This window comes from Vicugna pacos, chromosome 1 (genome assembly GCF_048564905.1).
Source record: "Vicugna pacos chromosome 1, VicPac4, whole genome shotgun sequence".
NCBI classification, from domain to species: Eukaryota; Metazoa; Chordata; class Mammalia; order Artiodactyla; family Camelidae; genus Vicugna; species Vicugna pacos.
The window spans coordinates 42,036,292-42,062,145 of NC_132987.1; the positions used below are offsets into that span (position 1 = coordinate 42,036,292).

Below are 25,854 nucleotides of genomic sequence, written 5' to 3' on the forward strand. Positions count from 1 at the left end.
TTAAAAAATTAAGGTCATGCTTTTCTTGGTAATCACAAGTAACAGCTTTCATCATTCAGAAAAAGGAAAGGTATTTATATGGTGGGATTGATGCAAATGATCAATATTTATAGATTCTTGTTGATGACAAAGTAAACAATAAGACTCCTCTGAAAACAATGATTATCTTCAGAGCATGTTATGAGGCCAGCGATGAAGGATTTTTCAAACTGCTAAGGAATAAGAATTCAAAATGAAAAGTTTTTCATACCTTACCTTTATTTATTTATTTATTTATTTATTTATTTTTATACCTTTACCTTTTTAAATTCTCATTTTCCATACAACATAAATTTCCTTTTCTAGAGCGTTACATCATCTTTCAAATTTGTCACAAGCATACTAAAATTTCCATTAATCCAATTAAAATTTCACAGTCTCACTTTGGAAACAGTTTATATTCCATAGCTAACTGATTCGTCTTTAACACACTGATGCAGGTCCCCAGTTGCAAAAAACATCAGGACCAAATTTTCAGCGGGGATTTTTATTAAGAACATAAAATCCATGTTTGTGGCAGTTGAAGGACATCATACCAAGCTGTCACGCTTAACTCCGATGAGTCAATTCCCAAGCCTATGTTATTATAGTAAAGCAAATTATTTCTTTGATTATTCCAACCCTTTTAGCATGTGTTGGTACCAGGACTCTCGGAAGGGCTGGATTCATGCTGTCATTGCACTTTTTGATAGAGCCAAGACCAGTGGAACGCCAGAGACTACACTGCAAGGACGTTTTCTTTATAATCCTTAGTTAATCAGTATTAACAGAAACAAATGCTAATGGATGGATGGATGGATGGATGGATGGATGGATGGATTGGCTAAACATTCATTGTGCCCTTGTTCCACGCAATGGTAATACACAAGGACCAAGATATCGGGGCCGCGAAGGAAGAAAAGTCACTCTGCCATCGTATCTTCTAGTTGAGTTTCCTCCTTCATTACATTCATTATTACATGTGTTACACACATTGTATTAAATTCTTTCCATGAAAGGGACTATGCTGAGCAGGTAACCAAATTCCTTTTCCCCAAAAGGGCACTGTATAACTGAGACGATTCACGCAATTGGAAGGGAGAATTCACCAGAGAACAAAGTGTAGATCGTGACGAAACCCAATCATTTCCAGTGCCCTCAGATGCCCAACCTGGATTCAGGATTTCCACGCCTACGACTGCCGGAGCACAAGCCGAAGACCGACCTTCAGCGAGAAGGCGGGGCGCTCTACGCGTAAGGAACCTCGAGTCCCAGAATCCCATGGGGACTCCAAATCCCAGAAACCCGCAGGGCGAATCTACTCCGGGTCCCAAGTCGGCTGACCGCGGGCGCGACCAAGTTAGGAAACTGGGGTGAGATGCCGCAGCATTAGTTCCCTACCATTTTCCTTGTAGGAAGAGGCTTTTACAGAACTAGACTTATCCGAATCTTCACATCCCCTTAGTTACAGTTTTCACGAAAGGTACCCTGTCGGCGTATGTGATGTGATGGTCAACGTCCCCATCCTCTCTCCCCCTTACCTTTGCCCCCCGTAAGAATGGTTCAGCCGGGCATTGAGGTTCCTTGAGTTGGATCGATGGTTGCACCCGCCCTCCCCCGGAATGTGGGGCTTTGGAGCGAGCGAGGTGGGAGGGGCGGAGGCGGGAGGCGTGCTGGGCCCGGGCAGCGGTAGAGGCAGTGGCCGCGGCGGACGGTGGGAGGAGCCGCGCGGTTCCGGCTGCCCCGGCGAGGCGACCCTTGGGTCCGCGCCGCGGGCGGGGAGGACAGGTAGGCGAGCGGGCAGCCGCGGCTACGGGAGCGGCTCGGGCTGCGGAGTCCCGGACCGCGCCTGGCGCGCCCCCCGCACCCTCGGCCTCCGGCGTTGAGGCGGGGGAGTAAGGAGATGCCGACCCAGAGAGACAGCAGTACCATGTCTCACCCAATCGCAGGCGGCGGCAGCGGGGACCATTCTCACCAGGTCCGGGTGAAAGCCTACTACCGCGGGTGAGTATCGTGGGGTAGGGGTGAGGGTGGGAGGGCGGGGGAAGGCCGGCTCCACTTGGCCTGGAGGAGGGGCCGGTGAGAGGCTGGAGATGTTGTGGGAGAGTTGATCAGGGCGGGCAACTCCGGGGACTCGGGATGGGGAACCGAGTGGTCGGGGGAGGAGCATTGAGCGCTGGATTGGGGCACCCCCAAGGTGCAGTGCTGGGCGTCGGGGAGTCGCGCAGCTGAGGGTCCAGAGTAGGGTCCGAGGGAGGAGCCTTCGAGTAGAGTAGGTTCACCTGGTGAGTTCGAGAGCCTCGCCTACTAAGAGATTTACAAGAGCTTTACGTCTCTTTAAGTCTGGATGTTTTTGGGGTTGAGAATTGATTCTGAGTGATGCCTTAGTTAACTAAATTTACTGTGGATTTAGAAGACAGGAATGCTTCCGTTTGATGACCCTTTTGATTACCAGCAGGCCTAAAGCCTCTGGTTCTAAGTCAGGTTTCTTTATCGCATAGAAGAGTTCGCGACGTGTATCTGGACTGTGGTCAGGCTGACAGTATGTTAGCATAGGAATTATTCTTTAAGTGAACTTGATGCCTTTTCAGGGATATACGTTAGGTCTCGCCAAGGTTAGGTTACACATATAGTGTAAATTAAAAATTGTGAACGCTTGTCAGCATTGCTTCAAGGACTGTCTCATAGGTTGAGGTATTGCGGGAAGAGGACGAGCCTAGGCAGTTTTTAAATCTGTGATCTTTACTCATATTATTACCTAAGTTATAACTACTGTGGTTACCAGAAATAATCCAGTCCTAAAATCGTTAGGTCATATTCTGTAATCAGTGATTTGAAGTGTCCCTCTTCTCTTGAATTCAGCTGTGGTTTGAAATTTCTTTGAGATAATTACATTTGGGAGCATTAGAAAGGTGAAATGTTAGTGAGTATAAAGGTTTGAAACTAAGAGTTAACAGAAAACCTGACCACTTGGCCTGTCTGCTTGTCCAAGCAGAAGTAAGTTCCTTTAAAAAAAAAACTCAAGCACTAGGAGGTTGAAACTGCAATGCATACTTTTACATTCCTGAGAGGATCAGTGAAGATACCAAACTTTCAAAATGCCTCTCTTGTTTTGATTTCAAAGCAAATACAAGCCCCTAAATGTTTTATTGATTTGATACAAAGATTTACTAGTTTGGTTGCTGCCATGAAGTCTCTGACCTCTGTGTTCATTAGCTTGACTGTATTCAGGAGTAGTTCAGAAGAGTTATTTCAGAGAGTAGCAGTGTTTTTACTTAAATTGATCACAGAGGTCTTGATTATAAAACAAGAGCTATGATATGTACTTAGCACTGTGGGGAAAAAAGCTTTGCTTCCTATTACCTTACCTTTAATTTGACAGATGAGATATTTCACTTTAAAACCCATTACATTTCAGAAAGTTGACTGTGACTTGTTAGGTACAGAGAATGAAATATAGTACATTTTCCTTTTTTAAAATGGTATCTGATTATTGACAGTTTAGAAAGCTAGATTAAAAAATGAATATACGCACATGGTAGGAGAGTGCAAACTATACAGAAGTATACAATAAAAAGTGTTCCCCATCCAGTCTTCCCAACCTCCAGAGGTAACTACTGTTGGCAGTGTATTTCCAGTTCTTCTGGAGGTTACCTTTATTACTTTAAAAGTTACACTTCTGTTTTGTGATTTATCACCTTCAAGTGATATTTATTGATTCCTTCGTCTGAAAGATGAGAAATTGGGTGCACATTCATTTTGCTTCCTCGCCACCTGATGCCTCTCAATTTTTGATTGTTAAACCATTTTTTTAGTTCTCTGGTTTACCTTTCTGACTTTAAATAATATAAATTCTTGATTTTTAAAATTTAGTTTCCAATAATTCCAGCTATGAAACATCAAGAAACTAGTGCTTCCTTTTTTTTTCCCACTTTTATTAGTTTGACAAATGTAAATAGACCTAGTTAATAAATTAAAATCACCGTGAGCATCTCCTTTGGAAAGAAAACGAAACTTTAGAATATAGATATATTTTCTTGGCTTAGTCCTCCAATTATTTTTGGAAAGGGAGGGTAGGGACTTAATAAACCTATTAGTGCTTGACTGAAATGTTTCTAAGACATCCAAGTTAACCTTTTTTTTGGTTTCTAAAAACCTATGAATTCTGCTAAGGAATGAATCAACCCTTTGCTCTTCAGTGCTTTCATCCAATGAAAACTTTCTAGTAGTGCCTTCATTGCAAGCTTCACTTAAAGACAACATCAACACTCTAAACTGTACCAATTTCTGTCCTCTGAAATTAGATCTGTTAAGATTGTATGTTTATTAACAATAGTCTCAACTGATGGTATGATGTACACAGTCAGCTGCTCATTACTACAGATGAAGCTAAAATGAGTCACCAATGAGGATAGTTAAACAGGTTGGCTAACTAGAATACCTGCCTGATTTTAAAGTAGAAAATTCTACCTTTACTATCAGGAAATATAAAGGACAGTCTACATTTGAAAAAGTTTTTTTTTTTCCTTCAGATCAGCTGAATGGCCATTATCAGAGAGCTTTACCCTTATCCCCTTCTAACAATATTTCTTTCCAGTGAATATTGAAATCTTGGAATAATCAGGATTTTTTAGTGAATAAATTGCCCTCTCCTTTCCACAATGGGTTTAGTGTTCTCATTCTGTTAAATTTGTTCTTTGTGTAAATGTGATGTCTCCCGAGATATAACAGATTATTCAATTAGACTTCTAGTCTTTACGCAGGAGATTAATAGCACTGAGAATCTGATTTTATTGGAGACCACCTAAGGGTGCCTGTCTCCTGGCCTGTACTCCTCTTTCCTCACCACGGGAGCTTGTCGATGAGTGGCCTGCTTTCCTTCAATCATTACCTAGTGGTGTTAGTTTGGAGGAGGAGAAACAGGTTTTGTGGGTTAGTGATAGATTGCCATTGTGTTGCTATCCTTATATGAAGTTACTTGATATTATGGGATAGAATTTAACAAGGAAATCTCTGAACTGCTCATTTCTTTACAGTCTATAAACGTATGGGAAATTTTCGTATGGGAAATTTTGCAAAAAAGCTTGTGAAAGTACTTCTTAATCCACTGCTGTTGAGCCGTTACGACAATCCAGAGGATTCTTTCTGTGCACGTGTACAAGTCGGAAGAGATGAACGCCTGGCGTATGTGGAAATGTATAGCTGGTTCAGTGATGAAGTATGCAGGGTTTTTATCACTGCAAACAAGTCTTGGCAAGACTTGTTTTTAAAAGTATTGCAAAATAATTTTAGCGATATACTTCAGTAATGGTTCTGAGGAAATAAAAATAATATATTCAGTTGAGAGTTGGGGTAATGTTATTGGTCCTGGAGCTTCTGGAGCAGGACACCTAACCACAGGGCAGCTGAGCTGTAGCTTTACCAGCCAGAGACAAAGGACATGGTGGCCTGGCGCCAAAACCAAAACAGCCCTCTCAGAAGTTCGGATTAGATAATACGGAGATAAATCGCTTGTTAGCAGTGAGGACTGAAGCTGAAGAGTTTAGGGAGAGGCAAGTGAGGCCAGGACCGCCCATGTGCAAACTGAAGGGCTGAGGGAACGGAGGAGAAAAAGGCAGCTCTTTCCTGAAAAAATTTTCCTAGATGGCTTTCAAGTACAGCCCCCAAACCTCTTTTTAAGGTAACTTGAGTGTCTTTTTTTAATGGTTGAAATGAGCTTAGTTAAAACATGAATTATAAAAATTCCAGTCTTACTTAGGATCTCACATTTTACCAAAGCGTGTTTAAATTCAGATTAATAAATGTTGTTGAACACCTACTATAAGCCAGGCACATATTGCTAGGGTAGGTGCAGAGGATGCTGAGCTGGAGAGTACAAGGCTCTGCCTGTGAAGAACTAAGAGACTCGTTGGAGGAGAAACTTAGAAGAGTTAATAAAAGTGTGTGTGTGTGTGTGTGTGTGTGTGTGTGTAAGGTATGTGCAAGGGTGGCTATTGGGGAGGAGTTTGGGGTGAGGGAAGCCCTCCTATATGGTGAAATGTTTGAGGCTTTCAAAGGATAAGTAGGTTTGTCTGGTGGATTATAATGTTGGGTGGGAGGTCATTCCAAGCATTGCACAACTGCAGGGTATGTTTGGGGGATTAAGATCAGTTTAGTTGTCAGTCCCATAGTCACTCCTCACTAGGACGTAAAACGCAAAGTGGGCACTGATGAAAAGTGAGCTAAAAAGAAGGATCACAGGCACTAGATCATGAAGACGCCAGAATATTATAGTTCATGCTTCAGACTTTTTTACATAGGTGAAGATTTTAAGTAAGGAGGATGCATGATTAGATTAATTAGCGATGGGTGGAGATGAATTAGCAATGGATGAGACTAATCTGGAGACTTTGGAAGTAGTCCAGGTGAAAGATTCTGAGGAGTTGGAAAAGAGGGTATGGATTCAGTGACGATTTTAGGGTGTAGAATCAATATGAATTTGAGATGGGTTGCCTGTGGGGAAGAGGGAAGGGTTCTGACAACTCACAGACGTCTTATTTGGGGAGAGATCAGGGAATACAGAAGGAAGAGATTTACGAGAAAAGGTAATTACTTACCTGGAACAGGTAACCGAGTTTTGAGCTCAAGGTGCTTTGGGAACATCCAGGTGGAAATGCCCAGAATTAGCTGAACAGTTGCTCCCTGTGCGCCTGCTCTGTGTCCTCAGCACTTGTGCAGGCCAGCTAACCTGTGTGGGAATGTGGCCGAGAATGATGATAGAAACAAAAATGCCACCAGTGGCCAAATACAGATCTCAAAGACAAGGCACTAAAGGTGACTTTTAAAAATACAGAAATACATAAAAGAGATAGTTCCCTCTATAGCCTCTCACCCCTGCTTCTGGAGGGTAGCCGTAATAACCCCGTTAACAGTTTGGGATATTCTACAGCGTATCAATGTATCTTTAAGCATATGCACAGACACACCCTTTTATTTCTCCAGTAAATGTGTTTGTGTTTCTGTACATGTTTCTGTAACTAGAGTTTTTTCGTTCACGGTCAATTTTCCATGTCAGTACAGACAGATTAGGAGATAGATACATATAGATAGGTAGAATGATCCACCTCTTTCTTTATAATTGGTACATAGTGTCCCGTAGTGGTGTTATACCATAATTTATTTAGTCTTTTTTTCTGATTGATGAACTTTCATTAAATCACTACTTCAAATCATGTTGAAAGAACATCCTTATATTTAGTATATACTCTTGCAAACATGGTCAGATATGCCTGTTATAAACCTTGATATTGTTCTCCAAAAACTTACCAATTTACATTGCCAACAACAGTGTAGGAAGGAAGCATTTTTCTTATGCTTCCATTGCATGTTTATTGGTCTTTTACATGTTTGCAAAAAAGATTAGCAAAAAATGCTAACTTTTTTTTTTACACAGTATTCAGAGGTAGATATCATTATCTCCATTTTGTGGATGATAACATTGAGGCTTAGTGAAACCAGAATATAAAACTGAGTTTTACCCTTCAGAGAAATTTCTCTTTTCTCATATCGATGGGGCTTTTTAAGATTACTTTTTTCTTTATTGTCAGATTCATAACTGTGGAAGTTTTTCTTTTTGAGTCAATTTTCTATTTCCTTGATTATTAAAATATGAAAGTTGCTTTATGGCTTTTTTATAATTAACAATTAATTTGAGAGGTGATAGTTTGAGATTGTATGCCAGTCCTGTTTCCTCAAAACCCAGTGATTTTACCATCTGTGGTAAATCTTACTACATTGGTGATCACAAATAAAGCTATTTTTTCTGATTATACCATATTTAACTTAGGAGAAAAGTTTGCACTGAGACAGCAGAAGGACTGAATATGGTTCTTTTTCAGGTTTATTTTTAAAAGCAGTCCTAAGGAAAAACTTTAGATTCAGTATTTTAGAACATAGGAACATAATGAATGCTTAAAACAGTGTGACTTCTGAAGCCCAACAGCAAAATTAAAAATGCTTTTTTTTCTTTTTCTAAAATTCAGTTAAAACTATGTCTAAATTTGCCATTTTGGGTATCATTGTGGTGAAGTAGACTGTATTCTATCGAGGACCAGCGGTAAGATAATTTATACCAACACTGATGTTAAAACCAGGAAAAAAAACTTCCATGCATAATTTGTTTTGTACCTTTAGAAGTAATATCTCTACTTTGCAGCTTATTTTTAGCTTTGGTACTATAATAAGGATCTGGAGATTGTGGGATGTGTGAACATGGTGCTTTCCCAATTACTTAAAGAAATGTTTATAAAAAACTCCCTTAAATGTTTTAGTTCCTGGAACTTAAGGAGTGGCAGTTGAGAAAGCATGACTTCTTTTTGAGTCTCTTTAAGATATACTTAAGATTTTTTTAAGGATTACACAGATTTTTTTAAATATTTGTATGTTCTGATAAATATTTCAACAGCTCTTGAAAAATAAGATTTCTGATAAATCCCTGTTGTTTACAGACATGCTTACATATGTATTAATTTCAACTACCTGTGGACCTTAAAAAGGAAGTAATATTTTGATGATATCTGATCATACTAATTTTTTGCCTCTTGCATTCAGAAAAGATAATATCACACTTGTTCTTTGCCAGAGAAATTTGGAGCCTTTCCTTCTCTTCTGATTTTATTCTAAAATGTATTCTCCCAACCCTCACCTCCTCATACTAGTAGTCTTGAGGGTATTTTGAAAGAAAAATTTCTTTAAGATAAGCAGGCTCTCTTTTAATGTCATGAGAAGAAGGAACTATTTTATAATTTTCTTTTTAAAAAATAAAAATTTTACATATTTAAATCAATTTTATTTACTATCGTCATTTAAAATTTGTTTTATATTGTATTTATATTTTATTAAAAAGCAAAATTTATCGTAAGATCATACCTTTCCATGGTGGTAGAAAAACTAATAGTAATCTATACCATTCAGAAGGGTTAAAGTATACAGTACATCTTCTTTCTGTCTTTAGTCTTCCCCAATCCCACCACCTAGAACTACTGTTAAAATGTTGTTTTCCTTTATTATATCTGCTGATCAATATGAAAGATGAGGAATTTAGCACTTCTTCATTGCCTCCTCTCCTGACTATTTTTAGTTTTTCTTGTTACATTTATAACTTAAATGATACCTTCTCCTGCTTTTCTTTTTTAATTGTGGTAAAAAATTTAAATTGACCATCTTAACCGGTTTTTTTTTGTTTTTGTTTTTGTTTTTTGTTTTTGTTTTGAGGGAAGGTAATTAGATTTAGTTATTTATTATTTGGAGGATGTACTGGGGATTGAACCCAGGACCTTGTGCATGCTAAGCATGCGCTCTACCACTTAAGCTATACCTTCCTCCCATTAACCATTTTTAAGTGTACAATTCAATAGTGCTAACTATATTCACTATATTATGTGACCAATCTCCAGAACTTTTTCATTTTGCAAAACTGAAGCTCTGTACTGACAACTCTCTTATTCCACCTCCCCCCCCCCCAGCAACTACTGTTCTGTTTTCTGTTTCTATGAATTTGACTACTCTAGATACTTCATATAAAATGGAGTCATACGGGATTTGTCTTTTTGTGACTGGCCTATTTCATTTAGCATAATATCTTCAAGGTTCATCCATATTGTAGCATGTGTTAGAATTTCCTTTCTTCTTAATGGTGAATAATACTTCTTTGTATTTATATATCACATTTTATTTATCTGTTCATCTGTCAGTGGACACTTGGGTTGCTTCCACCTTTTGGCTATTGTGAATAATGCTGCTATGAATGTAGGTGTACAAATATCTAGTGGATTCCCTGCTTTCAATTCTTCTGAGTATATATACACCCAGAAGTGGAATTGCTGGATCATATGGAAATTCTATTTTTAACTTTCTGAGGAACTTTCATACAGTTTTCTATAGTTGCTACACCATTTCAGATTCCCACTAACAGTGCACAAGGTGTCTGTTGCTCCATATCATTGAAAACATTTGTTGTTCTGGGTTTTTTTTTGGTAGTAGGCATCCTAATGGATGTGAGGTGATGTTTCGTTAACGTTTTGATCTGCATTTCTCTAATGATTAGTGTTAGTGAACATTTTTTCTAGAGCTTGTTGGCCATTTGTTCATCCTCTTTGGAGAAATGTCTGTTCAGGTTCTTTGCCCATTTTTTAATTTGGGTTATTTTTTTTTCTTGTTCCCTGCTTTTATTTTTAAATATTAGTTTTAGATAAGAGTGTTGACTCCGCTGGGAAAGAGACATTTTTGAATTTATACTTCCTTTCACTTTCTCTACATCTTGATTTTTCTTGGTAATTTTTACATTGTAAAGTTTTATAACACTATTCTTTTAACTCATAAATTTTTCTTTAAAGCAAATTTAAAAAACACTTGTAATAAATGCTTATGTATGTGTCATGTCCTTGAAAAGCCAAGAGGTATGATTAAAGAACGAGAAGTAATCTTGTGTCAGTAAAATTTCTCTCTTTTAAGAGTTTCTCTTAACTTTGGTTTTGGGGGCTGGTATGTTTTCTCTGTCAATTTTATACCATCTGCTTTCAGTCATTTAGGATTTTCTCATACTTTCTGGTCTACTGCTGGTCCCTTTTTTGTTTTATAAGACTTTGATAAATTTGTCATTTCAGTTTTCTGTCATTTTAGTGGGCCCTTAAGATGAAAGGATATAGATTTGTGTTCCCTCCACCATATTAAACCAGAAGCGTCTGTAGGTTGTTTTTAGAAGGTTGTATTATTTTTATTGTTCTAATAAGGTTTCACTTCTATTTAAAGTGTTGTAGGATACATGTTTTAAAATTTATTCAACACATATGGAGTGTGATACATGCTCGGTACTATTCTGAGTACTATAAATATTAATTCACTTAATCCATTAACTCCTTATAACACCATAGGAGATATTATTATTCCCATTTTATAGGTGAGGAAATTGAGCCACAGAGAAGTAACTCACCTAAGTGATAGAGCCTGGATTCAGACCCAAGCATACTGGCTTTAGCTCTCATGGTCTTAACCATTATTCTGTGGCTGTCTAATATATGTCATTACTCCTTTGTGAAAAGCTTTTTATGCTTACATTTTCTCACGCTTTCTTTAGAGTCCATTCACTCAACAATTATTAATTGAACATTTACTGTGGGCCAGATGCTGCTTCAGATACTGGTGATAACAGCAATGAGCAAAACAAAATGCCTGCTCTCATGAATTTTACATTTAGCTGGGGGAGACAGACTGTAAAATATGTATAATTTATACATGCCAGCAATTTATTTTCTCTGAAGAATAAAAAAAAAATTAACTAGCTTCATGTGCTATAGAGTAGACTGATTTAGTCTCTGAAACAAGGATTACAGTTTTCATTAGCCAATCTCTTGAAAGTAAGATTGACTGTTTTTATGCATTATGTTTTTGTCAAATAGTATCATCTGATAATAGCTATGCTTTGGGTGGATGCTCCTGTGGAAAGTGATATCTCAGATTAGCATGCAGGACGTTTTTTCAGGAGTGCTCTTGGGATTGACGGTTATGGATTATGGAAGAGACGGGAAGGGAAGGAAGCAGGCTTAGGTAGAAAAAAATCCAGATGCTGTGAAGTCTCAACAGAAACCTCAGTTGACCCTCCAGGGAATTCTGAAGATGAGTTGACACTTGAGAGCCTTTCTGAGTCACATCTAGGACCTTTGTACCCACCTCAAATCAGTCATTGGGGTTTGACATAAGGGAGGAGTCATATCTCTGAAAGAGGTTGATGGCTGGGGTTGTCTACTGGTAGCACTCCCAGGAGCTAGTGTAATAAATGATCCATTGCTAATGGGGGATTCTGGAGGTGAGGGAGGGGGAGGTTAGAGCACAGCATGCACCACGTGTCATTAGGAGACGTGGATTTGAATATATATTCTGTTTCCTAACTGTGAGACTCCAGCAAATGTTCCTTTGTGCTGTGCTTTTAAAATCTGTAAAATAGGATTAATTTGTCTAGTTTGACAGTTCTTGTGAAGATCGTATAAGATAAAAACTTAATTCAAACATCTGAAACACACTGAATATTCCATACATGTTTATAGGCTAAGGAAACATAAACAGTGATATTTTCTTGTCAAAAGTGTACTTTCCAGAAGATGAGTTTCTCCTAGAAAATACTTCTTGCACATTCAGTTAAGTAGTATTTGAGTCCCTATTATGTTATATGAATGTATTAAAAAGGCCAAGAATTTTTGTCTTTCAGTTGTTTATAATTTAATTGAGGATGTGTGTATATAAATAGTTGAAAACAAAAGATGGACAAAAGATACATGTTGGACAAGCATAGTGTGGGTGAAAAAGGTTTGATGGGGGTTGATGTTGAATAGCCAGTTAAAGAGAGATCCCCACCTCCCTCTGTAAACTGAGCCTTAAACTGAGGAACTGAGGAACATAATGCATACAAACAGTCAATCTTACTTTTAAGATTAAAACTTGGATCACCAAGGTCTTATGTGTGGGGGTTGTGAGTAAATCAGATGTCTGTAACAGAGTGTCAGTGTCAGGAATGTCTAGGATCAGATTGAGAACAGAAAGTGGAACCAGCTTATCAAGAGTCTTAAATACTACACAGAGAACTAGGATTACAGATTTAAGAGACCCTTACACAGAGATAATAGTTAAAACATTGAATGAGAATTGACTTTCAGAAAGAGAGAGACAAGGAATGAATATGAGAGAGGGCGTGAAGAGTGTCTTGTGATTGAAGTGTTCAGAATAGTAGAAAGGGAGCCAGGGAAGCATATTGTCATGAAAGCCAAGGAAAAATGCGTTTAAGAGGCAGGGACAGAAAACCGTGAGATGCTCAGAAAGAGAATGATTATCAAGAAAAAGCTATTCAGTTTCTATGTTTGACTTACTACTTCTATAAGGTCCCTAAAGATTGCAGTTTTAACGTTTTCGCAGATGACTAAAAATTTTAATCCCTTATTTCTTACTGTGTGTTCTAGGTTCCAACTACGCATGTCTGTTCACATAGTTCCTTACAGTTCCTTTTTTTTTTCATCAACAAATATTTATCGACTGCCCATTCTCTGCTAGACACTACATTGGCCACTAGGAATATAATGAACAAAACAAAATTCCTACTTTCATCAAGTTTACATTCTAGCTAGGGTAGACAGTGGACTATTAACATTGGTTTAACTGTCCAGGTAGAAGAGGTAGTCGGAGAGGCAGCTGGGGCAGTTCACACAGGGCCTTGTAGACCCTGCTGGGGACCTTGGATTTTATTCTGCATGAGAGGGGGGAAAGGCATTTGAAGAGTTTAAAACAAAGGAAAGTCATAGTGCTTATTGAAAAAACACACACAGAGGAAAAACATGAACTACATTAATTTTTGTAAAACCCTTACGACAGACTCTGGCACATAGAAATCACTATACGTTAAATTAGAGTCATTCAGTCTATTTGACTTACATTTGCAAGGATGACTGTGGCTGGCTACTATGTATTGGATTAGATCACAGGCTGCCTTCTCATGGCTCCTTGAAGAAAATCCCAGACCTCTGCTCTAAAATATTTTGTTGCATTTTTAAATCTTGTGGTGAATAGCTGCTATGTGGATTCATTTTATTTAAAAACTGTGGCTTATTTAACAGTAAAATAAATATAAATACACATTTATGTCTATTTCTTCCATTTTGGGGGTGTCTACCTTAAAATATGAATCCTATTTTAAAACCAATTTTGGCAAATCACAGTTCATTTGGAAAAAAGTGAAAATGAAGGCGTGAAATCAAAAAATTCCATACAAAGAATGATTGACAGTCTCATGGGTGTTTAATCTGTGGAAGTTAGGCTGAGGAAAAGGACATGACTGATCTTTGTCAAATTTTTGAATGGCCATCTCTTGAATGAAAGTAGAAGGGTAGGGGAGATGGAGCACTAGGGATTGGAATAGATTTCAGTTAAATATAATGCAGAAGCTTATCAACAATGGAATTATTTGTGGATTGCAATGCCTCACAAAAGAGCAAGCTTGTGATAACTAACATTAAAGCAAAAGTGAGACTACTGTCTGTTAGAGCAGTTAGGGTGGGCTTCCTGAATGAAGAGGGGAGATTGAATAAGGTTATTCTTTTTTTTTTTCCTTTTTGAGCAAAGGTGGATTTATTTAGAGAAATACATACTGCATAGAGTATAGGCTGTTTCAGAAGGCGAGAGACAGGCCACAAAGTGTGGAGGTTGGGTGTTCAGGTTAAAGTAAAAATAGATACACACTCCATAGACAGATTGTGGGCAGTCTCCAAAGATGAGGGAGCGAGAGGGGGGGCCATGAGGCAGTGTTGCCAATTTTTATGGAGTCAAGTAGCTTCACATGCAAACATGGGGGAGGACCATTCCAACTACCCTGAGGAAAGGGCTGGGATTCCCAGGAATTGGGCCACCACCCACTCTTTGACCTTTTATGGTCAGCCTTGAAGCTGTCATGGCATCTGTGGCAGTGTCATTTACTACGTTAATATTACAGTGGGCATATAATGAAGCTCAGGATCTATTGGAAGTCAAATCTCCCGCCATCTTGAACCTCAAGGCCTACTGAGAGTTGAATCTTCCATCATTTTGGTGTTAATTGCTGTGTCATTCCTTGAATGGCTGTGCCCTGCCCCCTTCCCTCCTGTCTCATCCCCCCTCAGAGATTTTACTCCCATAATCTTATGGGGGTGCAGAGGGGTGATGGTCCGTCTTCTGAAACTACTTCAGGGCTGGGTAGGGGCTTTGACCCTGCCTATCAGGGAGTAAAAAATCTCTGAATGCCTAATCTAGGGTTCCCAGGGGCAGGACAGCCTTTTGTTTTTGCGTCAGAGGGTGGTATGGGCTGGAGTCCTCTCATAGCCATCTTCTGATGTGAGACTGTTGTAACCCACTGTTTCCTTAGACCTGTGATGAGTCATCTTAAAGATGAAGTACCTTTGTAACAGCAGTTCAACTGTCTATAATGACAAAAGATTTAAAAGGTCTGGTTAAACACCTACCAGGTTGCCAGTTACTTGCCACGTGGTCTTAATTTAGATGTCCAAGTGGTCTCCTTGGTGGATCTTCTCAAGTCCGAAGAGATAGAGCGATAGAGGAGAGGATGAGAAAAGATCGAGGAGAGAAAAGCCTTGGGCTCGGTGGGCTTCTTCTCGGCTAGAGAGCTGGCCTCTGCCAGATCCTGCAGCGGCGTCAGCCGCCACCTAAAGGGCTACTTGAATCTCCGCAAGAGAGGGCAGCTGTAGCCCAATAGATGGATCGAGATTATGCCCTTTGAGCCCCATCTCTTTAATTAAATGCCCCATGCCAGAGAGATGATACAGGAAAAACGAATGTGGGGCGTGTGGAGGGCTGTGTCCCAGGTCTTGGCTGAGCCCCTGGGACGTGCCCCGCCAAGTGTGAAGTCTTGGCTTTGTGCAGGAAAAAATTGAAGAGCGAGCCACAGTTGAGTAAAGGTAGATTTATTTAGAGAGATGCATACTATATAGAGTGTAGGCTGTTTCAAAAGGTAAGAGAAAGGCCACGAGATGTCGGGGCTGGGTGCTCCTGTTTAAAATAAAAGTAGATACGCACTCCATAGACAGAATGCAGGCTGTTTCCGAAGATGAGGGAGTAAGAGAGGCAGCCTTAATAAGGTTTCTCATAAATTCACTATTTTTATTTTTAAGCGTTATTTAATGTTGATATTTTATTTTTTGCCTTACAGAGATAGTTTACTGTAAGCAACACATGTTGACGCCTACACAAAATAACGCAAGTCCATCAGATTGTCAGGCATCTACAGATTACAGACCTTAGGTATTATAGAGTCTTATATTAGTTTTAGTCACTAACTTAAAACTCCTTTTCTTTTTCAGAGATATCATGATAACTCATTTTGAACCTTCAATCTCCTTTGAGGGCCTTTGCAATGAGGTTCGAGACATGTGTTCTTTTGACAATGAACAGCTTTTCACCATGAAGTGGATAGATGAGGAAGGTGAGTGGTAAAGAGAGGACTGCCTATATTAACTTTTGATTTAAGATACTATTATGTCATTTTGTTTTTAAAATATAGTAGAAGTCCTAATTAATTTGAGGGAAAGAAAATTAATGCCATTCTTATTTAGTGTTTAAAAGAGGACCAAAGAGAACAACTTTGCCCTTTTTACCCTCAAATAGAGTGAAATTAACATGACTTTTTTCCAGCAGTAAGGTAAACATCCTATCAAATAGCGTTACTTTTTAGTTTAATTTTGAATATGTGTTGTCTTTTATTTTAAGAGATTACATTCAATAATTTGACAGTATTTTTCACTGGAAAATACTTTAAAGGAAAGTTCTTTGAAGAAAATATTTTTAGTATAGAAGTTATAGAAGTGTGACAACCATTATCTTAAAGGTAGTGGCAGAATCATACCTTAGTGACTTGGATGCAGAAAACATTTATTGAATATCTATGTGCTGAGGATAGATATCTTCTAGCTTCAAATTCATAGTTTCATAAGGAGACAGACAAGTGAATAAGAAATGTGACAGTTGAACCTAAATGCATAGGGGCCTCGGGATACAAAAGAACAGCATCCACATATGCCTGAAATACCTGCAAAGTTGAACTAAACTTGTAACAAAGAGTGAAAGTTTTTGAAGTGGAATAGGTGAGGGGAAAACCATTTACAAGGAAGATGATGATGTAAAAAGGCACAGAGGTATGAAGAATATGGTGTGTAGGGACTGGAGCAGTAATTCATGGAATCTAAAGTATGAGGAGGCTTCTTCCTCTCAGTTCCATGTTGAACTAGAGTTGGAAGAGGTGAGTCTGGTCTTAAAAGGAAGGTAACGCCACCACCCTGTTGCTGCCAGCCTGCTGCCAGAGGGAGGAGGGCCATGTCCAAAGGAACCAGAGCAATTGAGGAAACTTAATTAGTGGTCTGATCTCTGCAACTACAGATGATAGTTTAAAAGAACATTTTGAGGAATGGGGCACACTTCCAGATTGTGTGGTGATGAGAAACCCCCAAACAAAACGTTCCAGAACCTTTAGTTTTGTGACTTCCTCTCGTGTTAAGAGGAGGATGCAGCGGTGAGTGCTGGACCACACGAGGTTGGTGGGTGTGTGGTGGAACCAAAGAGAGTTGTTTCTAGACAGGATTCTGGAAAGCCTGCTGCTCTTCTGAAAGTGAAGGAAATTTCGTTGCGGATATGAAAGATACAGTAGAATATAATTTGAGGGACTATGAAAAGTATGGCAAAATCGCAGCCATATTGAAGACAGTTACTGAAGACAGACAGAGTGGAGAAAAGAGGATTTGCTTTTGTAATTTTTGATGATCGCGATACAGTTGATAAAATTGTTGTTCAGAAATACCACACTGTTAATGGGCATAATTGTGAAAAAGGCTTTTTCTAAACAAGAAATGCTGTCTGCTGGTTTGTAAAGAGGTGGATCTGGCAACTTTATGGGTTGTGGTGGAAACTTTAGGGGTGGTGGAAGTTTTTTGTGTTTAACCTGTTAACCAGAAGCAGTGAGGGCCTAGTGCTAATTATCCTTTTAAAAAGACAACTTTTCCCAAAGAATAATTAAAATATTACTCAATTACTATTTAAATCAGATGCTGATTGCTCATAAGGGCTATTATTGCTACCAAGGACTTGTTAAACTTGAGATTGGATGTTAATTTACTTTAAAAAAAACTTTTGTGCGACAGATGCTTAAAATAAAACTAGTTTTTAAAATTAGTTTAAAAATTAAGTATAGAGAGTGGTGAGAAGCTTGGGCTAGATTCTTGCTACTCAAAATTTCGTCTTTGGAACTTAATAGAAAAGGGGGCTCTCAGGCCCCATCACAGACTACTGAAACAGAATCTGCATTTTTACAGGATCTGCAGGTGATTTGCATGACTATTAAAGTTTGAGAAGCATAGGACTAAGTCCCAGAAGGCTTTGCAAACCACATTATACTTAATTTTATATGATGGAATGTCATTTAGGTATAGTTAAAAGATACCCTAGGTATACTAGTTTTGTATAATGGTTTTCTATTAATTGTAATACCAATGGTATTTCATTTTAAGGAAATGTCATAACATTTAGCTCAATACTTGGGGCCATTTCTATGTTCCCTGATAAAAAGAACCTTGGAAAGATATTCCAGCTTCAAGCTCTTGGTGAACTCAAACCCATCTTCATTTTTTAAAGACATTTTAAAAAGTTCATCTAAGGTAATCCATGTTCACTATTTGGGGGAAAAATAATAGAGATGATTATGAAATTTAAAAAGAAGTCTTCTGTTTGCCCTTTCTCCTTTCTCCATCTCCAATCCTAGTCCTAAAGGAGGAAACCACTGGTAACAGCTTAATATATAATCCTTCTACATATATTCCATACATATACAAGCAGTCTTGTTTCTGTACATTATAAGCATACTTGTTTCCACAAAAAAAGAACTGTATATCATATATAAACCATCAAGCAATATTTTCCTTTTACATTGTGTATTGGACACTTTTTCATTTCAATGTGCATCAATTTATATCATTACTTTTTATGATTTATTTAATCCCTTATTGATAGGCATTTGGAGTTTCCTTTTTTTTTTGCTACTATAAGCAGTATATAATGAACAGTTTTATATGTAATTTTGTTCTATCATGTGGGACTCTCTGTGCAGCAAATGTGCAGAATATGCACATGTTAAATTTTAGTAGCTAGTGATAATTTGCTATCTAAGAAAGTTAAACCAGTTTATGGCACAGCTATGTTGAATGGGAGCATCCCTTCACTCTGGCCTTCACCAGCCTCAGATATTATGTGTCCTTAATGTTTTTTGGAATCTAATAAGTGAAATGGTAGCTTTGTATTTTAAATTTTGTACTATTGTAAGAGTAAGACTGAGTATCTTCATCTATTCCAACAACTTTTGACCTACTCTATCACAGGTTTGTTTAACTATTGTTAATTATAAGTGGTGTGGATATTTCACAGTATGTCTTCAGCCTGAAAATGAGACTATATAATTTAACACAGTGCATGCAATATAGTTAGCATCGATTAACTGATTCTTAACATGAGCCAATGTTATTCTCATTTTAATCCTGTCCTGATGATTTCATGTCATTTGTTTATCTCTTAAGGATTTTTTCATCCAGTGGTTTTCAGACTGTTAGTGCACATAGGAATCATCAGAGAGTGCATTTTGTTAAAAGAAATTGGTTTAGAGACAAGCCGTTAAGCTTTTTTATAGTACCATTATCCTCTGTATTGTCTTTGCCTGAAGAGTTCTGTTCCCACATTGTCACATGGCTGTCTCTGTCTTGTCCTTCAGGTCTTAACTCAAATGTCATGTTCTCCAGTATTCACTTTGTATCGTATTTGTATGGTAGGATGTGAACTCCATGAGAGCTGGCATCTTGTCTTTTCTGTGGAGTTCTGGTACCTGGAGCAATACTCAATACTGGTATGTTCAAAAGATACTTGTGCATTGTACCAAAGGGTGGTAGCAAGCCTTTCCACAGTTCGTTTTATGTCGGTTATTAGAGATTTAAGCATTGGGAATTGCAGTTTATTCTTTTTTTCCTTAACCTAATAGTTTATTTTAATTAACAGATTCACGTAGTAAATTAATTTAATTCTCTGGTGAAACAGTCTTATCCGTTTATAGTGCAACTCATAGCTCCTTCTCTCTAAGTAGCTGTTAAGTGTCCTAATTTTTCTGGGGAAAACTATAAAGCTGTAGCCTTTGCCTCATTCACGTAAAAAGGTGAAACTTTTCATGAAGGTCTGTTGATTCCCACGGGATCCCTCTTCCCGTGTTAATTCTGATACCAGTCTTTTCTTAATGTTAGGCATACAGAGCCAGTAGTAATTATTTTTAAGTTCCTTGCAATTATTTTTCAGTTGCAATTTTTCATCCTTATTTTTAGTCACGTAGGCATTAGGGCATGCTTATATGGAGGAGAAATTTTCTCTTGGGATCAGTGGAAGACAGGACTATAATTTGATTTCTCTGATTTATGAGAAAGAAACGTTCTAGAAGCTAAACATTTAATTGTAGGATTTTATATTAGAGCAAATAAAAATCATAAGCTTACTTCACTTCTTTCAACAGATTATGACAACCGCTCTTTTTCTTTTTGTTCAAAACCAGTTTTATGGATTTGTTTTGATGTGCCTGTGGAAAAACTGGTTTGTTTAACCTAACTAAACATTTTAGATGAATAGTAATTTTGTAACAATCATATCCAGTTCTCATATGCAGTGAGAGATTGTGGGGCAGAGAATGGTAAATGTGACTTTTTATTTTTAGTTCATCATATTTTAATTGTGACTTTTTCCTTAAGGATGTACTTTTAAAATTTACAACATAAGTATTTTCTAAATTTCTAATTCTGTAAATTTCTAATTTATTCAGAATCTGTTTGCCTGGTTTAAAACTGTGTTTCTATTCTGTCACTTTTAGTAAAAACTTGCTGTTGGGTACTTTGTTTCTTATTAAAGTTTTTATTGAGAATAATGCATGCTTGTTAAAAATATTGATTTATTTGAAGGAAAAAGTATCTCTGGGTATTTTCAGATCCTCAGAAATTGCTGCTGTGAGCAAATTGATGTCTTTTCCTGTGAATATAGAATTGGAAGGGATAGTGTAACGATTTTTTTTTTGATCTTACAAATAGACTAATATTATACAAGTTGTTATTTAACCTGCTCTTTCACTTCCCATTTTGTAGATATCTTTCTCTATCAGTGCATGTCGATTTACCTCTTCCTCTTAAAGGCTGTGTAATATTGTATGACAATGTTATATCAATATTTCCTAAACTAATTCTGTTTTGATGGAGATTTGTATTGTTGGCAGTTTAACTATGAAAAATATTGATGCAGAGGATATCTTTCTGCATGTATTTCGGGGACACCTGTACTGTATTATCTGTAGAGTAAATTCCGTGAAATGGAATATGTCCTTGGTGATAAGTGATACCAAATTGACCAAAAATGTACCCCTTGTTACACTTTCACCAATACCATTTGTGAATTTTTTTTTCACACCCTGCAAAAGACTATGGGAGGGAAAAAGTTTAAAATGTAGGTGATTTGCAGAGAATGGGAAAGGGTATTTATTATTTGGATATAGTTCTTTAATTCATGTCCTGTTGACTTTAATAGGTGAGATTCATGGAAATTTAAAATGAGTGTAAACATTCTTTGACATGGAGTGTGGAGTGTTTCATGATTCTAGGAGGTTAAACTTCCTGACTTGCAGTGTAAAACCTGATGTGTGTTCGTTGGGGGTAAATTGAGTACCAAGATGTAAAAAAAAACATGTTTAGGATGGTAAGAACCGTATTTCTCTTACGTGATATTTTCCAAACATATTTAGTCTGGTGTAATTTTAGCTGGTGTGTTAAGAACTAAAATAGTAAATCATTCTTCATACTTTTTCTAATACCCAACGCTATATACTTACAATGGTAATCATGGCAGAAAAAAACAGTGAGGGGAAAACTTTTTGACTGAATGTATGTTCAGTGTAACTTCAGTTACTTAGATAGCAGTGTTGTGGCTCCAAACCTGAAAATTCAAAAATGAAAATCAGCATCAATAAGAAAAAATACTCGAGTACCTCTGAGCAGTTCTTACTTTGTAACTGGTTTTTTCCTTCTGCTTGAAAACTCCTTTAACATTTCTTGTGGTGGAAGTTCGCAGGTAATGAATTCTCTTAGCTTTTTCATGTCTTTATTTCACCTTAAAAACATTGCTTTATTGAGATATAATTAACATACAAATAAACTGTCATATGAAGAGTGTACTATTTGATGAGTTTTGGCACCCAGGAAACAATCACCACAAGCAAGGCAGAGAACGTATCTTTTCCCCCCAAAATGTTTCCTTGCACTTTGTGATTCCTCACTCCTGCCCCTCCATCTCAGGCGACTACTGATCTGCTTTCTGTCCCTAGAGATTAGTTTACATTTTCTAGAGTTTTGTAGGAATGGAATCATACAACATGTACTCTATTTTTTGGTCTGGCTTCTTTGACTCGGCTTAATTATTGATACATGTGTGTATCAGTAGTTCATTTCGTTTTATTGCTGAGTGGTATTCCATCATGTGGATATACCACAACTTGTTTATCCATTCATCTGTTGATGGACATTGAGGTTGTTTCTAGTTTGGGGCTATTATAAATAAAAGTGCTGTGGCAATCATGTATAAGCCTTTGTTGGATGTATATTTCCTTTTCTCTTGGGTAAATACTTAGAAGTGGAATGGCTGGATCATATGGTAGGTATATATGCTTGCTTTTTACAAAGTAGGAAGAGAAAAATTTGAAAAGGAGACAAAATGGGATACTGCAGTCCAGGCATAGTCTCAGGCAGGTAGTTTTGAGAAAGGATTTCATATGAAAGTTGAAGATCTGGAATTGATACCTTTTAAAAACTGTCTGTGCTTAGTAGTCCCTGGAAAGTCTTCATATTTTCCCCGGGGTAGAGGACTCCATGAGAAGAAAGCTCACTTAAAGAAGTCCTCAAGCACTTCTCTTAGTTCTGGCCTCCATCCCAACTCCATGCTCCAGATATTCTGCTCAGTGAATTCTGGTTGCTACCATTTATACACCAGGCTGTGGTGATGCCAGAGAGGTAAAGAGATCAGACTGGAGTCCACCTGGGAGAAACCCTTTGGAGTGGTGGGTAGGGGGTATGTTAGGAAATGAAGCAGGAGAGGCCATAGGAGCCCAGTAGGTCATCACGACTCCCAAACATGCTTTGGTCTCTAGGAAGGTCTGTCCTTGTTGGCAGTCCCATCTGTAGTTGCATTGTCTTCCTTCCCTCTCTAAGAGCCAGCTACTATCAAAGGATAAATCCATAATCTTAACTGTTTTCTCACTCTCACCCCTCCATCCACAAGCAACCACTAATCTGTCACTATTCTATACATATAAATGACATAGTGTTTTTAAGGTACTTTTAAATTCATATCAGTGACATGATTCAGCACAGATTCTGAAACTTCCTCTTTTTTTGCTGAATCTTATGTCTTGAGATCTATTCATGTATTAATGTAAGGAGTGCATTAGTTTTCTTTGTGTTTCTTGTCACGAGATTAGTTGATCTTCTTGGATTGATGTTTAAAGTTTTCATCAAATTTGGAAAAATTTTGGCCATTATCTTTAATTTTTTTCTGTCACCAGATTCCTCTTTGAAGAACGCTAGTTACGTGTGTATAGGCTTCTTGAATTTGTCATAAATCTCCCTAATGCTCTGTTCTTTTATTTTTTCTCTTTCAGCCTTATGCATTTCATTTTATATAGTTTTATTGCTGTTCACTAATCTTTTCTTCTGCAAAGTCTAATCTGCCTTTAATTCCCTTGAGAGTGTTTTTCATTTCAGAAGTTGTAACATTATTTCTAGACATTAAATTTGGGTCTTTTAAAATATCTTCCAGGTTTTCTTAACTTACTCAATACCCCTAGCTTTTGAATGTATTGAATATAATTATAATAACTCTTTTAATGTCCACGTCTACAAGTTCTTTTATTGGTGTCAATTTGGGGGTCAGTTTCAGGTGATGGATTTTTTTCCTGTTATGGGTCATATTTTCCTGCTTCTTCACATGCCTGGTTGTATTTTATTTGATCCTGGACATTGTGATTTTTGCCTTATTAGATATTGAATATATTTATATATTTATATTTATATTTATATTTATATTTATATTTATATAGATAGATATATTTGAACTTTTTTCTGGGATGCATTTAAGTTACTTGGAAACAGTTGATCTTTCATTGCTTGATTTCCAATACTTGAACCATTTTTCATTTATTTTGTCTAGTTTTTCTGCTGTTTTAGGTGAAGGGTTAAATCCAATTCCTGTTAGTTTGTCTTCTCCAGAAATGGAAGCTGAGGATGGGCAGCTTGTTAGGATAGCATACGCTTCTGTAACCACCGAATTCCACCTCCCAGAGAAAGGAAGCAAGCCAGAAATCCATTACAATTTGTGATTGAGCCTAATATTGAAAGGATGACCACCTAAACACCATAGCATTGTAAAAATTTTGGAAAATCTACATCTTAATCAATGCAACCCTTTAGAATAGGAAGTGCTGTGACTTTCACAAGTGGTATATAGTGTCCTGGACCCAGTATCCAGGGGCAGGGTGGCAGTGGGAAGGTCCTGGTGGGAACAGAGAGGGAATCTGTAAATCTATGGCAGGCCCAAAGATCAGGAGAGTGTGCCGGTGCTATCTCAGGGAAGTGTTAAAGGTTGCCAACTTTGGTTGTGTTGATTCTTTCAAATGTGGGGCACTGAATTCAGCCACATGCTAAAATACGAGATAGAACTAGTGTTATATATGTGTGCCATGTTCTACACCTTGTGAGGGTATCTCATGAATAATTGGATCTTGCATATTTACTAAGCACTTTGAGGTCCACTGCTCCAATTTATTTGTTTTTATAGGTGAAAAGAAAATGTAGATCCATTGAAAAAAAGACCAGTCCTGCTGGTTAATATACAGATTTCACTACCTCGAATTCATCGAGCTGAGCAGATCTCACTCTGGGTGTATGCCTGTTTTAGGATGTGAATTCAGACTTTAGTAATTGAGTGAGCTTTGAAAAACAGCTTTTTCTCTCATCTTTGTTTCATGATGACTCTGCATGGAATGTTTTACTTCTGAGTTATGTGTTCTGCTTTATCAGGCATTAAGCAGTTGGCCTGAAAAGGAAATACCTGAACCAAAGACACTCAGCCAATAAAAACAAAATAGATTTGAATATACGTAATGTTCGTGAGTAACTCTTACTTTCACACTTCCTTGTGGTTATTCAGAAGCATCAGTCTCTAGGTACATGTTGAAAACAAGTACTTGGCCCTGACACAGGTTTCAGCCAACAGCAAGCAGATACTTGTCTGGCAAAAAGACAATGTCTAACAAAAGGGAAAAATTGATTTTTTAAAATATGGTTATTCTCCTACCTTTAACAGTAGTTAATTCCATCGATGACTTTTAATCAGAGTGCAGTAATAAAAGCCACACCTGTGATGAACCAAGCATACTATGAGTCACTGTAAATATATGATCTTTAGTTTTCCCATTATCCTTGCAATATAGGTAATAGCCCTTGTTTTAACATAGGAGAAAATTGAAGCTCAAAGAAGTAATTTTGTTTAAGTTACACGAGAGGAGGGATCTGGAGCCTGGGAGAGAACCTGCTTGTGAAGTATTCCAGGATACCTCTTTGGGAGATTTTTTATACTCCTTTTTAAAGACCTGTCTCAGGCATTCCCTAGGAAATTTTTTTTTATAGGGATTTATTTTATATGACATTTATCTATATTATATACAGCCTGTAATCTCTGGCTGATTTTTTCTTTTGTTTTAGGAGCATCTAACTATCTAATTAGGTTGATGTGAATTGAGACTACAACATTTTTCTCCAGTGCACACAGCTCCTTTTCTAGACCTTTGATACCTTGTCGATGCCAGCTAAGGATTTAATATTAAGTCAACTTTTCAAGTTACAAAATAAAACTTTAAAAAAACTGCATCCATATTTCTATCATCTTGATGCAGAAATGTGTTTATTTTTCGTGGAGACTTGTAATATTTTCAGTGATCTTTTCTTAAGTTCATTTTATATGTATTTTGATTGTTTCCTTTGTGCTATTTTGTGTTTGTTTCTGAAGTTTCTTTTCTGTAAGATACTCCCAACCCATTATAGATAGCATCTGATCAATTTTTGTCTCGTCTTTTCTTTTTTGTGCAATTAAGGAAATCAGGGGCCATCTTAAAGAAGTGGTTTACCTGAGGTTGCTCGGAGGGTGAGGTTGTTAAGGTTTGGG

The 25,854-nt window shown here is 37.5% G+C and overlaps 1 protein-coding gene and 1 pseudogene across 2 annotated transcripts in view; both read left to right on the forward strand.

Annotated features, from left to right (window-relative positions):
* The first annotated feature begins 1,330 nt into the window (after window positions 1–1,330).
* The window catches only part of PRKCI (protein kinase C iota), a 63,362-nt gene continuing 38,838 nt past the window's right edge, over window positions 1,331–25,854 (forward strand). Inside the window, exons 1-3 of one of the 2 annotated variants that reach the window (XM_072960823.1) lie at window positions 1,331–1,391; window positions 1,968–2,022; window positions 15,888–16,009. In XM_072960823.1, the coding sequence (XP_072816924.1) occupies window positions 15,895–16,009 (115 nt within the window). In that variant the 5' untranslated portion in view covers window positions 1,331–1,391; window positions 1,968–2,022; window positions 15,888–15,894. Of the gene's footprint in view, window positions 1,392–1,652; window positions 2,023–15,887; window positions 16,010–25,854 lie in introns of those variants that run through there. The other variant, XM_072960815.1, reaches the window with a different exon arrangement.
* On the forward strand, window positions 16,204–24,010 carry LOC102535810 (heterogeneous nuclear ribonucleoprotein A3 pseudogene; annotated as a pseudogene).